This window comes from Colobus angolensis, unplaced genomic scaffold, assembly GCF_000951035.1.
Source record: "Colobus angolensis palliatus isolate OR3802 unplaced genomic scaffold, Cang.pa_1.0 Scaffold29, whole genome shotgun sequence".
Lineage (NCBI taxonomy): Eukaryota > Metazoa > Chordata > Mammalia > Primates > Cercopithecidae > Colobus > Colobus angolensis.
This window is the reverse complement of record NW_012116154.1, coordinates 3,945,612-3,961,572: the sequence shown is the minus strand read 5'-3', so window position 1 is coordinate 3,961,572 and position 15,961 is coordinate 3,945,612. Positions and strand designations below refer to the sequence as shown.

General features: G+C 44.6%; 1 protein-coding gene across 2 annotated transcripts in view; it reads left to right on the top strand.

Moving 5' to 3' along the window:
• The window catches only part of KLB (klotho beta), a 50,801-nt gene that overhangs the window by 19,471 nt on the left and 15,369 nt on the right, over positions 1-15,961 (top strand). For both annotated transcript variants that reach the window (XM_011949098.1, XM_011949099.1), the window contains exons 2-3: positions 10,468-10,978; positions 12,166-12,434. In XM_011949098.1, coding sequence (XP_011804488.1) covers positions 10,468-10,978; positions 12,166-12,434 — 780 coding nt within the window. The remainder of the gene's footprint in view (positions 1-10,467; positions 10,979-12,165; positions 12,435-15,961) is intronic.

Here is a 15,961-nt window from a genome sequence, read left to right as displayed (position 1 = left end):
CATGTTGCCCAGGCTGATCTTGAATTCCTGAGCTCAAGCGATCCTCTCACCTTGGCCTCCCAAAGTGTTGGGATTACAGGTGTGAGCCACTCACCCAACCAAGAGGAAAGCATTCTTTTATTTTTTGTTTTTTGTTTTGGAAATGGAGTTTCGCTCTTGTTGCCCAGGCTGGAGTGCAATGGCACGATCTCAGCTCACTGTATCACTGCAACCTCTGCCTCCCGGGTGCAAGCGATTCTCCCGCCTCAGCCTCCCGAGTAGCTGGAATTACAGACATGCGCCACTATGACCAGCTAATTTTGTATTTTTAGTAGAGACGAGGTTTCTCCATGTTGGTCAGGCTGGTCTGGAACTCCCCACCTCAGGTGATCTGCCCGACTCGGCCTCCAAAAGTGCTGGGATTACAGGCATGAGCCACCACGCCCGGCCTGAGGAAAGCATTCTTAAGGATCCTTGGGAATATCTGGGTGCTAAATGGTATCAGAATCTTCCAATGAAAATTGAGTAAAGACAAGTGGACAGAGGTATACCTCAAGGCATTTATTTCTCCGGAAAATCTTCCAGGAATTTATTTAAATTGTGTTTTCTTGCCTAAAGCAGGCTGGCACGTTTCAGAATCCTCACCCCTTACCTCAATGCTACTTTCCCCATCTAACAGGGTTTATGGAATATTTTCAGGGTCCATAGGATCAATCTGGTTTGAATCCATTATTCATATTTGGTTGTCTTTGACCTACATAAAAGGCAGTTTCAGACAGTTTATCCTGATATAAAATATCTCCAGTGAGCAAAAGAAAAGGTAAGGAACAAAACTGAAAGCAGGCTCTGTGTGCTAAAGATAACGAGTTTGTGCATTCGTTTTAGAAACTTGCAAATAGTGGAGGCGGGGGGCAGTGGCTCACACCTGTAATCCCAGCACTTTGGGAGGTTGAGGCGAGTGCATCACCTGAGGTCAGAGTTTGAGACCAGCCTGGCCAACATGGTGGAGCCCCATCTCTACTAAAAATACAAAAATTAACCGGGCTTGGTGGTGCTCCCCTGTAGTCTCAGCTACTCGGGAGGCTGAGGTGGGAGGATCACTTGAACCCGAGAGGTGGAGGTTGAGTGAGCTGAGATGGTGCCACTGCACTCCAGCCTGGGTGACAGAGCAAGACTCTGTCTCAAAGGAAAAAAAAAAAAAAACACTCGAATAGTGGAGAAATTGAGAGACCAGGGAAGAGATGTCAAGAGACAAGCAAGTCAAATGCTGAGGAAGAGAGTGGCTCTGACACAGATGAAGGACAATTCCACAGCTAACTAGGACACAGAAGTGGAATTGGCATTTAACTGGCATGGAGTCCTTAATGTTTGCTCCTTCAGCTGTGGCTGTGACTGTTAACTGAGCCATGGCTTCTGGCTTCTTTTTTTTAATTTATTTTATTTAATGACATATTTTATTGCCATTTTATGTTTCTCTTTCACATGTTTCATCCTTATTTTCCTGATAAGAAACTTTCTGAGGGTAAGTTCCTGTGCCATCTATCTCAGTCTCCCAGCCCAGGGCAAGCCAGGCATGGAAGTAAGTGCTCAGGAAGTATGTGTCATATTAAATGGACCAGAAACCCATCACGAAGCTGTATTGTAAGAGCTCAACTGGAAATGCAAACTCCAGGAGGACCAATAATAACATCCACCTTTTGGCAGCACCTCCTGCGTGCTCTATTCTATGCTACCTATTTCATGCATATATTAGCTCTAAATCTGACAACAACCTTATAGAGGATTTTTTTTTTTTTCTTGAGACAGAGTTTTTTTCTTGTTGCCCAGGCTGGAGTGCAGTGGCACGATCTCTGCTCACTGCAACCTCCGCCTCCCGGGTTCAAGTAATTCTCCTGCCTCAGCCTCCCAAGTGGCTGGGATTACAGGTGCCTGCCACCAGGCCCAACTAAGTTTCGCATTTTTAGTACACATGGCGTTTCACCACGTTGGCCAGGCTGGTCTCGAACTTCTGACCTCAGGTGATCCGCCTGCCTCGGCCTTCCAAAATGCTGGGATTACAGGCATTAGCCACCGAGCCTGGTGGATATTGTTTTTATTAACCTCATTCTACAACTGAAGATACTAAGAGATTTCAGAAGGGTTAAGTGACTTGCCTCAGGTTACACAATAAGTACGTGAACTTCAAGCCTAGGTGTGCTGACCCCAAAGCTTACACTCTTTCCACTGGTCTTCTGCTGTGGGCAGTGCCAACCACCCTTTAATAATCATAGCAATGATAGCTAAGGCTTATATAGAGCTTACTCTGTGCCAGGCATGATTCTATAGCAGTTCACACAGGTTAATTCACTCAATTCTCACAACATCCATAGGAGGTGGGCTCCATTATTATTCATTGATAGGTTCAGGGCCTGTGTGTTCCTGGACTTCTAAATTAGGACCAAAGGAAGATTCTGTAGAATGGTGAAAGATCAGTGCTCTGGGTCGGGTGCGGTGGCTCACTCCTGTAATCCCAACACTTTGGGAGGCCAAGGAGGGTGGATCACCTGAGGTCAGGAGTTCCAGACCAGCCTGACCAGTATGGGGAACCCCTGTGTCTACTGAAAATACAAAACTTAGTCGGGCGTCGTGGTGTGCACCTGTAATCCCAGCTACTCAGGAATCTGAGACAGGATAATTGCTTGAACCCGGGAGGCGGAGGTTGCAGTGAGCTGAGATCACGCCACTACACTCCAGTTGGGTGACAGAGCAAGACTCCTGTCTAAAAAAAAAAAAAAAAAATCCCATAAATTTGGACCATTAAAAATAGGATGGTAAATATTTTCTTTATGAAAGACTGTAACTTTTGTTAATATTTAAATTCTTTCCTAAGAAAAACAAAGGTAAAATAATGATTCCAAAAGAGTTTCAAGATTGCCAAAAACTTTTTAAAAAAGAATAGTCACATAATATAATTAAAGAAATAATTGTCACATAATTTTATAGATTTTAACAATGAACAGTAAAGGTCACATACCTTAAGCATCCAATAATTTTTCTTTTTTTTTTTAGAGACAGGGTCTTGCTCTGTTGCCTGGGCTGGAGTGCAGTGGCATGATCATAGCTCATTGCAGCCTCAACCTTCTGTGCTCAAGCAAGCCTTCCATCTAAGCCTCCTGAGTAGCTGGGACTACAGGCATGCCACCGGGCCTGGCTAATTTTCTTAATTTTTAGTAGAGAAAGAGAGTCTCACTATATTGCCCAGTCTGGCCTTAAACTCCTGGCCTCAAGTGACCTTCCCACCTCGGCCTCCCAAAGTTCTGGGAGTACAGATGTGAGCCACGGCATCCAATAAATATTTGTAGACTGCAGCATGGGTGAATGAATGAATGTTAAACAATCTGGAAGAGTAGGATTTGGTAATTAAAACTTGATAGTAGGCTGGGCTAAGGCTGGCGGATTACTTGAGGCCAGGAGTTTGATACCAGCCTGAGCAACATAGTGAGATATTGTCTTTACAAAACAAACAAATACACAAAAAAATCAACTTGAGGCCGGGTGCGGTGGTTCATGTCTGTAATCCCAGCACTTTGGGAGGCTGAGGCAGGCGGATCGCTTGAGGTCACGAGTTAAAGACCAGCCTGGCCAACATGGTGAAACCCTGTCTCTACTAAAAATAGAAAAATTAGCTGGGCATGGTGGCGCGCACCTGTAGTCTCAGTTACTCAGGAGGCTGAGGCAGAATCCCTTTAACCCAGGAAGCAGAGGCTTCAGTGAGCCAAGATCAAGCCACTGCACTCCAGCCTGGGTAACAGAGGGAGACTCTGTCTCAAAAAAAAAAAAAAAAAATCAACTTGATACCAAAAAAAGAAGGGTTGAGTAGATGAAAATTGAATCAAATTGAAATTAATCCCAAAAGGACAACAAGTAAAACTCAGTAAGCTGCAAACAATAAATGAGGGCAAACATGTTCAGCCATGAGCCTTGGCAAGTAAAGGCTTAGGAGCTCTTTGCAGAACACTCTTCATGTCCACAGTCTCCATCACGATTTTCTAGACCAAGTTGAATTATTTTCAGCTTGCTCTTTCAAAGTACTTCAAATTTATGTTTGTGTCATTTTCACAGGGTCTTCACAGATATTATTACCTCATTTGACCTTCACAAAAATTCTCTAGGGTGCTTATTTTTAGCTCAGTAGAATGAAGAGAAAAACAGGTCTTTGGCAGTGAAATGATCTGTCCAAGATCATAAAGCTAATGAATCAGCAGAGCTAATACAAGAGCCCAGGTCTCCTGCTTTCAAGACCAGTGTTATTGCCCGTATAGTACCCGGCAGACGAGTAGCACCTTTATATCATTCTCGAACGCCATTTACCCCCCAACAGAGCTATCAATGTTTTGTATCAGATGGTCACAGAACACTCATACCAATGGACAAAATGTATGGAAATGTTAGGAATATTTAAAACAACTTTAGAAACAGGTAGTCCAGGCCAGGTGCAGTAGCTCACGCCTGTAATCCCAACACTTTGAGAGGCCAAGGCAGTCGGATCACCTGAGGTCAGGAGTTCAAGACCAGCCTGGCCAACATGGTGAAACCCCGTCTCTACTAAAAATACAAAAACTTAGCTAGGTGTGGTGGTGGGTGCATGTAATCCCAGCTACTCAGGAGGTGGAGGCAGGAGAATCGCTTCAACCCAGGAGGTAGAGGTTGCATGAGCTGAGATCACGCCATTGCACCCCAGACTGGGCAACAAGAGTGAAACTCTGTCTCAAAAAAAAAAAAAAAGAAAGAAAAGAAAGAAAGAAAAGAAATAGGTAGTCCATTCCTGGCATTAATGAAAGGCAATGATTCAAATAAATTAAAAGTTCTATGCCCAAAGTTGGCTATTGAAACATTTATGACAGGAAAAGAGAAAGAACAAAAGAACGAAGAAAAATAAATGTTTATTAAAAGAGAGAGATGACTAAGTAAATCATTATTATACTAAGATATTCTGAAAACCAAAACCAACATGGAAAAATGTTTAAAGCGATTTTATTTTTTAAATTTTTATTTATTTATTTGTTTGTTTAATTATTGCAAGATGGAGTTTTGCTCTTGTTGCCCAGGCTGAAGTGCAGTGGCGCGATCTCAGCTCACTGCAACCTCTGCCTCCCGAGGTTCAAGCCATTCTCCTGCCTCAGCCCCCCAAGTAGCTGTGACTACAGGTGCCCGCCACCATGCCCAGCTAATTTTTGTATTTTTGATAGAGACAGGGTCTCACCATGTTGGCCAGGCTCATCTCAAACTCCTGATCTCAGGTGATCCCGCCCACCTCCGCCTCCCAAAGTGCTGGGATTACAGGCATGAGCCATGGCCCCGGCCTTCAAGTGATTTTAGCTGGGAAATATATTTGGAAAGCCTGGGTGGGAACACAGAAATATAAACATATTTTGTTATGCTTGTGGAGTTTTTAAATAAACTTTCTTTAACCGTTGTTATTTAATAGTCTATTAAATAGCTTTAATAACAGACACTTTTACAGTACACATGAAGATATTTCAGCCAAAATGTGACCAAACTCATACACGGATTTGGAAATGGAACTTTTGACGAATGACTGAGGGTTCCTTGAATACACCGGTCTGATGTGTTCGGCTTGCTCATCTGTCTTGAACCCATCTTTCCAACAGTGTCCCGTCATGTCTTCCTCTGGCTCCTAATCCCTTCTTCATCTATTTCTGAAGTTGTGCCTGCTATCTTATTTGTTTCCTATCATCCACAGAATTTATCTGAGTCTGGACTTCCAGGGGCATCAAAAAAATGCTGCCACATTAGACTGGAGGAGGGAACAGAATGAGATACTAGGTCCTGGTTGTCTCTCAATGACATTAGGCCCTGATAGCTGGCTCCAAAAGAAAAAGAAGCTGACTTTCCCTTTAAGCTACTGAATCTAAAGAACAAAGGTTGAAGCTCCCTTAAATCAATCATTACAAAGGTAGATGGCTTTGTACAAATTAGAGGGTGACCTTGGAAAATTGTAGAATGGCTGTTGTGCAAGGTTGCAGGTCCCAGGTTGCACTCCCCTACTAACCTTATTTTAATTTTCCCAACAGATCTCCTTTATGAGTGTCCAACCAAAGAACACACATAGATGGATATGGCTAACTCACAATCTCGGAGCAAAACTTTTTACCTTGTTACTTGGCAAATAGGATCAAGTTATAACCAAAAGTACTACACAGAGGACCTCCCCCACATTCTCTACATGAGAATGAAGAGGCTGTCTTCAGCCCAGAGCAAAGATAACCCTAGATACCTTGATAGCCTATGTAAATAGCAGCAAAGATGAAAGAGACACTGTGGAACGTGAAGGTCACCTTGACAACACATCCATATGTCTATCCAGAAAACCTGCATGGAAAGCTACTGCAGAGATATGTCTTCTGAGCGCTACTGTTTCTCATTCAAAGGCTGATGTAACCAAAATTTTTATCACAACTTAGGTCATCTTTCACATAATCACTGAAATTTAGTGTCTGCAAAGGCAAGACACTAAATTTGTAAAGCAACAAGTTTAAGGCTCAGAATCTGGGCTACACGGGCTCAGTGCTTTCCAGTTTGCATGGAGTGGTGCACGATAGGCCTGAAGGGAGGTACTGATCACTGGGTCTTCCATGGATGATAGCTCTAAGCCTACCAAGGGATTAAGTGACTTGTTAGAAAAAAGCAAAGAATGCCCTCCTTTGAATCCATTACTAATGCCTGACTGCTTTTGTTTCTAATCAGAAGAAAAAAAAAAAAGTGGTTCTCAAGAATTTCTGTCATGATTCTAGCCCCAGAAAAATCCAGAAAGAATAGCTGAAGCCATTTAAGGTAGTGCCTGTCCCAGGCTCTCCTCTGTGATTCTTCCAGAAGTTGCAATCTCAGGTTGGAGACAAGGAAGGAGGCTATATTCCCAACATTTCTCTGAGACAGAGTCTCACTGTGTCACCCAGGCTGGAGTGCAGTGACTCAATCTAGGCTCACTGCAACCTCCGCCTCCCTGGTTCAAGTGATTCTCCTGGCTCAGCCTCCTGAGTGGCTGGGACCACAGGCGCATGCCACCACACCCAGCTAATTTTTGTATTTTTTTTTTTAGTAGAGAAGGGGTTTCACCATGTTAGCCAGGCTGGTCTCAAACTCCTGACCTCAAGTGATCTGCCCACCTCAGCCTCCCAAAGAGCTGGGATTACAGGCGTGAGCCACTGCGCCCGACTGGAAAGCTTTATTTTTCCCTTGAGTCAGGGTGTCGCTCCGTCCCCCAGGCTGGAGTGCAGTGGTGCCATCTCCGCGCATCACAACCTCTACCTCCCTGGCTTAAATGATCCTCCAGCCTCAGCCTCCTGAATAGCTGGGACTACAGGTGTGCATCACCATGCCTGGCTTTTTTTTTTTTTTTTTGTAGATACGGGGTTTCATCATGTTGCCCAGGCTGATCTTGAATTCCTGAGCTCAAGCGATCCTCTCACCTTGGCCTCCCAAAGTGTTGGGATTACAGGTGTGAGCCACTCACCCAACCAAGAGGAAAGCATTCTTTTATTTTTTGTTTTTTGTTTTGGAAATGGAGTTTCGCTCTTGTTGCCCAGGCTGGAGTGCAATGGCACGATCTCAGCTCACTGTATCACTGCAACCTCTGCCTCCCGGGTGCAAGCGATTCTCCCGCCTCAGCCTCCCGAGTAGCTGGAATTACAGACATGCGCCACTATGACCAGCTAATTTTGTATTTTTAGTAGAGACGAGGTTTCTCCATGTTGGTCAGGCTGGTCTGGAACTCCCCACCTCAGGTGATCTGCCCGACTCGGCCTCCAAAAGTGCTGGGATTACAGGCATGAGCCACCACGCCCGGCCTGAGGAAAGCATTCTTAAGGATCCTTGGGAATATCTGGGTGCTAAATGGTATCAGAATCTTCCAATGAAAATTGAGTAAAGACAAGTGGACAGAGGTATACCTCAAGGCATTTATTTCTCCGGAAAATCTTCCAGGAATTTATTTAAATTGTGTTTTCTTGCCTAAAGCAGGCTGGCACGTTTCAGAATCCTCACCCCTTACCTCAATGCTACTTTCCCCATCTAACAGGGTTTATGGAATATTTTCAGGGTCCATAGGATCAATCTGGTTTGAATCCATTATTCATATTTGGTTGTCTTTGACCTACATAAAAGGCAGTTTCAGACAGTTTATCCTGATATAAAATATCTCCAGTGAGCAAAAGAAAAGGTAAGGAACAAAACTGAAAGCAGGCTCTGTGTGCTAAAGATAACGAGTTTGTGCATTCGTTTTAGAAACTTGCAAATAGTGGAGGCGGGGGGCAGTGGCTCACACCTGTAATCCCAGCACTTTGGGAGGTTGAGGCGAGTGCATCACCTGAGGTCAGAGTTTGAGACCAGCCTGGCCAACATGGTGGAGCCCCATCTCTACTAAAAATACAAAAATTAACCGGGCTTGGTGGTGCTCCCCTGTAGTCTCAGCTACTCGGGAGGCTGAGGTGGGAGGATCACTTGAACCCGAGAGGTGGAGGTTGAGTGAGCTGAGATGGTGCCACTGCACTCCAGCCTGGGTGACAGAGCAAGACTCTGTCTCAAAGGAAAAAAAAAAAAAAACACTCGAATAGTGGAGAAATTGAGAGACCAGGGAAGAGATGTCAAGAGACAAGCAAGTCAAATGCTGAGGAAGAGAGTGGCTCTGACACAGATGAAGGACAATTCCACAGCTAACTAGGACACAGAAGTGGAATTGGCATTTAACTGGCATGGAGTCCTTAATGTTTGCTCCTTCAGCTGTGGCTGTGACTGTTAACTGAGCCATGGCTTCTGGCTTCTTTTTTTTAATTTATTTTATTTAATGACATATTTTATTGCCATTTTATGTTTCTCTTTCACATGTTTCATCCTTATTTTCCTGATAAGAAACTTTCTGAGGGTAAGTTCCTGTGCCATCTATCTCAGTCTCCCAGCCCAGGGCAAGCCAGGCATGGAAGTAAGTGCTCAGGAAGTATGTGTCATATTAAATGGACCAGAAACCCATCACGAAGCTGTATTGTAAGAGCTCAACTGGAAATGCAAACTCCAGGAGGACCAATAATAACATCCACCTTTTGGCAGCACCTCCTGCGTGCTCTATTCTATGCTACCTATTTCATGCATATATTAGCTCTAAATCTGACAACAACCTTATAGAGGATTTTTTTTTTTTTCTTGAGACAGAGTTTTTTTCTTGTTGCCCAGGCTGGAGTGCAGTGGCACGATCTCTGCTCACTGCAACCTCCGCCTCCCGGGTTCAAGTAATTCTCCTGCCTCAGCCTCCCAAGTGGCTGGGATTACAGGTGCCTGCCACCAGGCCCAACTAAGTTTCGCATTTTTAGTACACATGGCGTTTCACCACGTTGGCCAGGCTGGTCTCGAACTTCTGACCTCAGGTGATCCGCCTGCCTCGGCCTTCCAAAATGCTGGGATTACAGGCATTAGCCACCGAGCCTGGTGGATATTGTTTTTATTAACCTCATTCTACAACTGAAGATACTAAGAGATTTCAGAAGGGTTAAGTGACTTGCCTCAGGTTACACAATAAGTACGTGAACTTCAAGCCTAGGTGTGCTGACCCCAAAGCTTACACTCTTTCCACTGGTCTTCTGCTGTGGGCAGTGCCAACCACCCTTTAATAATCATAGCAATGATAGCTAAGGCTTATATAGAGCTTACTCTGTGCCAGGCATGATTCTATAGCAGTTCACACAGGTTAATTCACTCAATTCTCACAACATCCATAGGAGGTGGGCTCCATTATTATTCATTGATAGGTTCAGGGCCTGTGTGTTCCTGGACTTCTAAATTAGGACCAAAGGAAGATTCTGTAGAATGGTGAAAGATCAGTGCTCTGGGTCGGGTGCGGTGGCTCACTCCTGTAATCCCAACACTTTGGGAGGCCAAGGAGGGTGGATCACCTGAGGTCAGGAGTTCCAGACCAGCCTGACCAGTATGGGGAAACCCTGTGTCTACTGAAAATACAAAACTTAGTCGGGCGTCGTGGTGTGCACCTGTAATCCCAGCTACTCAGGAATCTGAGACAGGATAATTGCTTGAACCCGGGAGGCGGAGGTTGCAGTGAGCTGAGATCGCACCACTACACCCTGACCTGGGTAACAGAGTGAGACTCCATCTCAAAAAAAAAAAAAAAAAAAAAATCACTACTCTGTGTCTTCTTGTGTAGAGGAGGAAACCCTAAGAGGACCCGGGAAGGGAGCCAGGCAGAGGGGAAATAAGAGCCTAGACTAGGCTTTCTGCCAGCCTCCAGCTCTCCTGTAGTAGAAATTTAGGTTGGAAGCACCAGGGGCATAGAGAACAGACTTTGAGGTCATCGGGGCTCCCTGGCACTTTCCCCTGAATCACTCTATGCTGCATTAATTTTATCCATGAAAAGACCATTTACCAGCCACGTTACAGCTCTTGTAAGTGAGGACAACAAAGATCAATAATATTTTCTTCTTTTAGGCTCACTCGAAAGTTTGGCATAACTACAACGCACACTTCCGCCCACATCAGAAGGGCTGGTTATCAATCACATTGGGATCTCACTGGATCGAGCCAAACCGGTCGGAAAACACGATGGATATACTCAAATGTCAACAGTCCATGGTTTCTGTGCTTGGATGGTTTGCCAACCCTATCCATGGGGATGGCGACTATCCAGAAGGGATGAAAAAGAAGTTGCTCTCCATTCTACCCCTTTTCTCTGAAGTAGAGAAGAATGAGGTGAGAGGCACAGCTGATTTCTTTGCCTTTTCTTTTGGACCCAACAACTTCAAGCCCCTAAACACCATGGCTAAAATGGGGCAAAATGTTTCACTCGATTTAAGAGAAGCGCTGAACTGGATTAAACTGGAATACAACAACCCTCGAATCTTGATTGCTGAGAATGGCTGGTTCACAGACAGTCATGTGAAAACAGAAGACACCACAGCCATCTACATGATGAAGAATTTCCTCAGCCAGGTGCTTCAAGGTTGGTTGTACACTTGCTTAATTTTTTAAAAATTCTAAAAATTTACAGGATATTTAAAATCACCTTTGAATATATAACTGTCATTGTTGGGCAGGTTTTTTTTGAAATGGAGTTTCTCTCTGTCTCCTAGGCTGAAGTGCAGTGGCACCATCTCGGCTCACTGCAACCTCTGCCTCTTAGGTTCAAGTGATTCTCCTGCCTCAGCCTCCTGAGTAGCTGAGATTGCAGGTGCCCGCCACCATCCCCAGCTAATTTTTGTATTTTTAGTAGAGACGAGGCTTCATTATGTTGCCCAGGCTGGTCTCGAACTCCTGACCTCAGGTGATCCACCCACCTCAGCCTCCCAAAGTGCTGGGATTACAGGCGTGAGCCACTGCACCTGGCCTGTTGATTTTCATATTTCATTTTTACACAATTCCTACAAGTTACTGAATAAGAGTTTTAAAGCTAGAAAGGTCCTTAGAGATCCTATTTTCCAATCTTTTTTGTTTACAAATGAGGAAACTGAGGCCAAGAAACTTGCCCAATAGCATGGTCCCTAGAGCATAGCAGGGTAAGTGCCTCAGCACCCTGCTCCTTAGCCAGTTCTCATTCTCTTACATCACTTTTCTTCTTTTACCTCCTTATGTCTACATTCATGTTAATTCTAAAAGCAGATTTTTAAAACTCCTTGGGCAGAAGGGGTGTCCGCTCCCCAGGTGTTACCATTCCACCTCCCCTTAGGGCCCTACAGCCGCTACAGACTAGAACCAGGGCCTGTTGAACATGTTTCTTAGAAACTCTTAGCCTGGATAGCTTCCTAGAATTAATAGCTTATCCATAAACAAGAACCAACTCAAACTTGACGTAAGAAACTCTTGGTCATGAGCAGACATATGCGTTGATCCCAAAGAGTTCTGGAAATTACCATGCCCTCAAGTCTCAGGAGTATTTAAGGTGTGATCCTTTAACTGTGACATTCACTTGGTCCAAGCGGGAGTCAGGGGATCAGGAGATACCAGTCTGGATAAAAATAATTGCCACTTTTGAAGTATAAACATGAATTTTTCTATTTGATAGAGCAGACCTGAAAATTAGGGGAAAGGTTTGTTTTACAATATGCTGCCCTCTGGCATGTTAGTGACATTGTAAACGCGAACTAGAATGTTTAGGCCTCTGAACATCTCTGCTTTCTTTTCTCTGTGCAGCAATAAGGTTAGATGAAATACGAGTGTTTGGTTATACTGCCTGGTCTCTCCTGGATGGCTTTGAATGGCAGGATGCTTACACCATCCGCCGAGGATTATTTTATGTGGATTTTAACAGTGAACAGAAAGAGCGGAAACCTAAGTCTTCGGCACACTACTACAAACAGATCATACGAGAAAATGGTTTTTCTTTAAAAGAGTCCACGCCAGATGTGCAGGGCCAGTTTCCCTGTGACTTCTCCTGGGGTGTCACTGAGTCTGTTCTTAAGGTAAGTGGTTACTTCCAAATTAACCATAAACTGGGGCAAACAACACACACTATTTCATTTACTCAATGACAGCTGAGAGATAGCTGTCAGAAAATATCAAATACCACAATTGTATGGAGGTTATGAAGGAGAGCTAGGGAAAGAGAAGGGAGAAAAAGAAGGAAATAAATGCTGAGAGCCTTTCATGGGCCAGAACTCATAATTGGTGATGGAGATGGAGAGGTGAAGAGGCTGCCCTCAAGAAGCATACAGTCTAGAGGGAACTTACTGTCATTTCTGTGTCAGGTTTTTGTTATAATAGTAATGTCAAAATGATAGGAAATTTGTTTCTAGATTTTTGTTTTGTCACAAGCAAATTATTAGTAGCGCCTTGTTTAATTGATTCTTGCTGTTTCACAGAGTTGGGTAATTTGCCTTCTGAGGTCTCTATATCCCAGTGGAGCCTTCCCACACGTCTCATTCCTCACCCCATTCAGCTGTCAAAAGTCATCTCCTCCATAAGGCTTCCCTCCACTCCAAAAACCATCCTCCTATCACTTCTCTTCCTCTTTTCCTGCTTTTCTGTAGCATACTCGCTACCACCTGACATACTATTGTGCTTTCTGCATTTGCCGTACTTATCACCTGTTTCCCCCTACTAGAATGCAAGCTGCATAAGAGCAGAAATGTCTGAGGCTTTGATGCCTGCTATATGCCTCTCTGGGGCAGTGCCTGGCACATGGCAGGTGCTCGTCCTCTAGAACCAGGTGGATGAATGAGATTGCCTTTTAGTTTTATTATTATTTTAACTATGCTATCTGGAAATCAAGAAATCACCTTTTAGAGCCAGATGAGACCTTAAAGACCTCCCATTCCAAATCCTTCATTTTGCAGGGGAGGAAAGTGAGACCTATCACCTTGCTGAGATAACGAGCACTGGCAGAACTGTTAACATCCCGTCTTCGAGCTTCCAGATACACAGTTGTTTAACTGCTATGTATGCACGTTCTCTCTACTTCACCTTTTTTTTTTTTTTTTCTGAGACGGGATCTTGCTCTGTCACCCAGGCTGGAGTGCAGTGGCACAATCACAGCTCCCTCTAGCCTCAATCTCCTGGCCTCAAGTGATCATCCCACCTCAACCTTGAGCTGGGACTCCAGGTTCTAGCCACTATGCCCAGCTAATTTTTGATTTTTTGTACAGACAGAGTCTTACTATGTTGCCCAGACTGATCTGGAACTCCAGGGCTCAAACAAACATCCTGCCTCAGCCTCCCAAAGTACTGGGGTTACAGGTACAAGCCACTCCATCCAACCTACTTAATGTTAAAACCCTCATCTTACAGGCAACGCAACTGAAATTTAGGGGGTGGTTACATAACTTGCCCAAGTTACCTAGGTCTGTCTTCCAACCACTATGCTTTAAGACTTCACAATACCACACTATTGCATTGGTTTTGGTTTTGGTTTTTCTTTTTGAGACAGAGTCTCGCTCTGTTGCCCAGGCTGGAGTGCAATGGTGCCATCTTGGCTCACTGCAACCTCCGCCTCCCCAGTTCAAATGATTCTCCTGCCTCAGCCTCCTGAGTAGCTGGGATTACAGGTGTCCGCCACCACGCCTGGCTAAGTTTTGTATTTTTAATAGAGACGGGGTTTCACCATGTTGGCCAGACTGGTCTCAAACTCCTGACCTCAGGTGATTCACCTGCCTCGGCCTCCCAAAGTGCCAGGATTACAGACATGAGCCACCACACCCAGTCATTGTATTGTCCAATGTTGACAGAACTTTTTCATGTTATTCCCATGTTCTTTTTTAAATAAAAGTTTGAGAACAGAATCCTTTCAGACTAGAGCTACATCCTTAATTGGCAAGAAGATGCGTTTCATTCTTTCTAAAGGACATAGTGCTGGAAGAGGTATGCTTAAAGTTTCCTCACAGTAGTACTTTATTCTGAGATGTTGAAAGTGTTTCTTGAAATTGTGATCTTTATACTCTATTACACGAAGGTATGATGAAAATGCTGAAGACAAAATGAGCTGTTTCTATTGCTCCCAGTGACTTTTGGCCCCCACTTAGCCCCTCACTCCTTCTCTATTACTCAAGTAGTGACATCTACAGAGGTGGCTAACAGAAACAATGGAGCAGAAGACAAGCTGAAGTTACAATGGTTCTGTTCCCTGGAGTTGGGCTCTATTTCACTCCCATATTAAGGAATTCTCTGTGGATCTTTCTAAAATTCTGTTGCTCTCTTTAAAAGTCACAAGCCAGGAAGAAAATCCTAGGTGCTGCTGGAGAGAGCCTTCAGGGAGGGTCCTGAAGGAGAATAAGACCCTGCCGCCCCAAGTTTCAGGAAGGAACAGCATGGAACTGAGCCATGCCCAGCTACAGGCCATGCACGTGGGGGCCAAGGCTGAGGGCTCTGCCTACAGGGTCTGGGTCAAATGCCATGCTCTTGGGCAGAAGGGGTGTCCATTCCCCAGGTGTTACCATTCCACCTCTCCTTAGGGCCCTACAGAGCTATAGACTAGAACCAGGGCCTGTTGAACATATTTATCTTCTTGGAAACTCTTGGCCTGGATTTTCCTCATTTAAGGAAAAGAATGTCATTGACAAAAATCCCAAAATGCAGAGATGAGGAGGCATTTCTATGAGAGAAGTGAAATCTGTTTAAGAAAGAAAAAAGGATTCAGGGCTAATTTGGGTATTTGTTGTTTGGACTGCTGCTATTGATTTTCTTTTCTCTCTCTCTTTTTTTTTTCTTGTTTTGAGATGGAGTTTTGTTCTTGTTGCCCAGGCTGGAGTGCAGTGGCACGATCTCTGCTCACTGCAACCTCCGCCTCCCGGGTTCAAGTAATTCTCCTGCCTCAGCCTCCCAAGTGGCTGGGATTACAGGTGCCTGCCACCAGGCCCAACTAAGTTTCGCATTTTTAGTACACATGGCGTTTCACCACGTTGGCCAGGCTGGTCTCGAACTTCTGACCTCAGGTGATCCGCCTGCCTCGGCCTTCCAAAATGCTGGGATTACAGGCATTAGCCACCGAGCCTGGTGGATATTGTTTTTATTAACCTCATTCTACAACTGAAGATACTAAGAGATTTCAGAAGGGTTAAGTGACTTGCCTCAGGTTACACAATAAGTACGTGAACTTCAAGCCTAGGTGTGCTGACCCCAAAGCTTACACTCTTTCCACTGGTCTTCTGCTGTGGGCAGTGCCAACCACCCTTTAATAATCATAGCAATGATAGCTAAGGCTTATATAGAGCTTACTCTGTGCCAGGCATGATTCTATAGCAGTTCACACAGGTTAATTCACTCAATTCTCACAACATCCATAGGAGGTGGGCTCCATTATTATTCATTGATAGGTTCAGGGCCTGTGTGTTCCTGGACTTCTAAATTAGGACCAAAGGAAGATTCTGTAGAATGGTGAAAGATCAGTGCTCTGGGTCGGGTGCGGTGGCTCACTCCTGTAATCCCAACACTTTGGGAGGCCAAGGAGGGTGGATCACCTGAGGTCAGGAGTTCCAGACCAGCCTGACCAGTATGG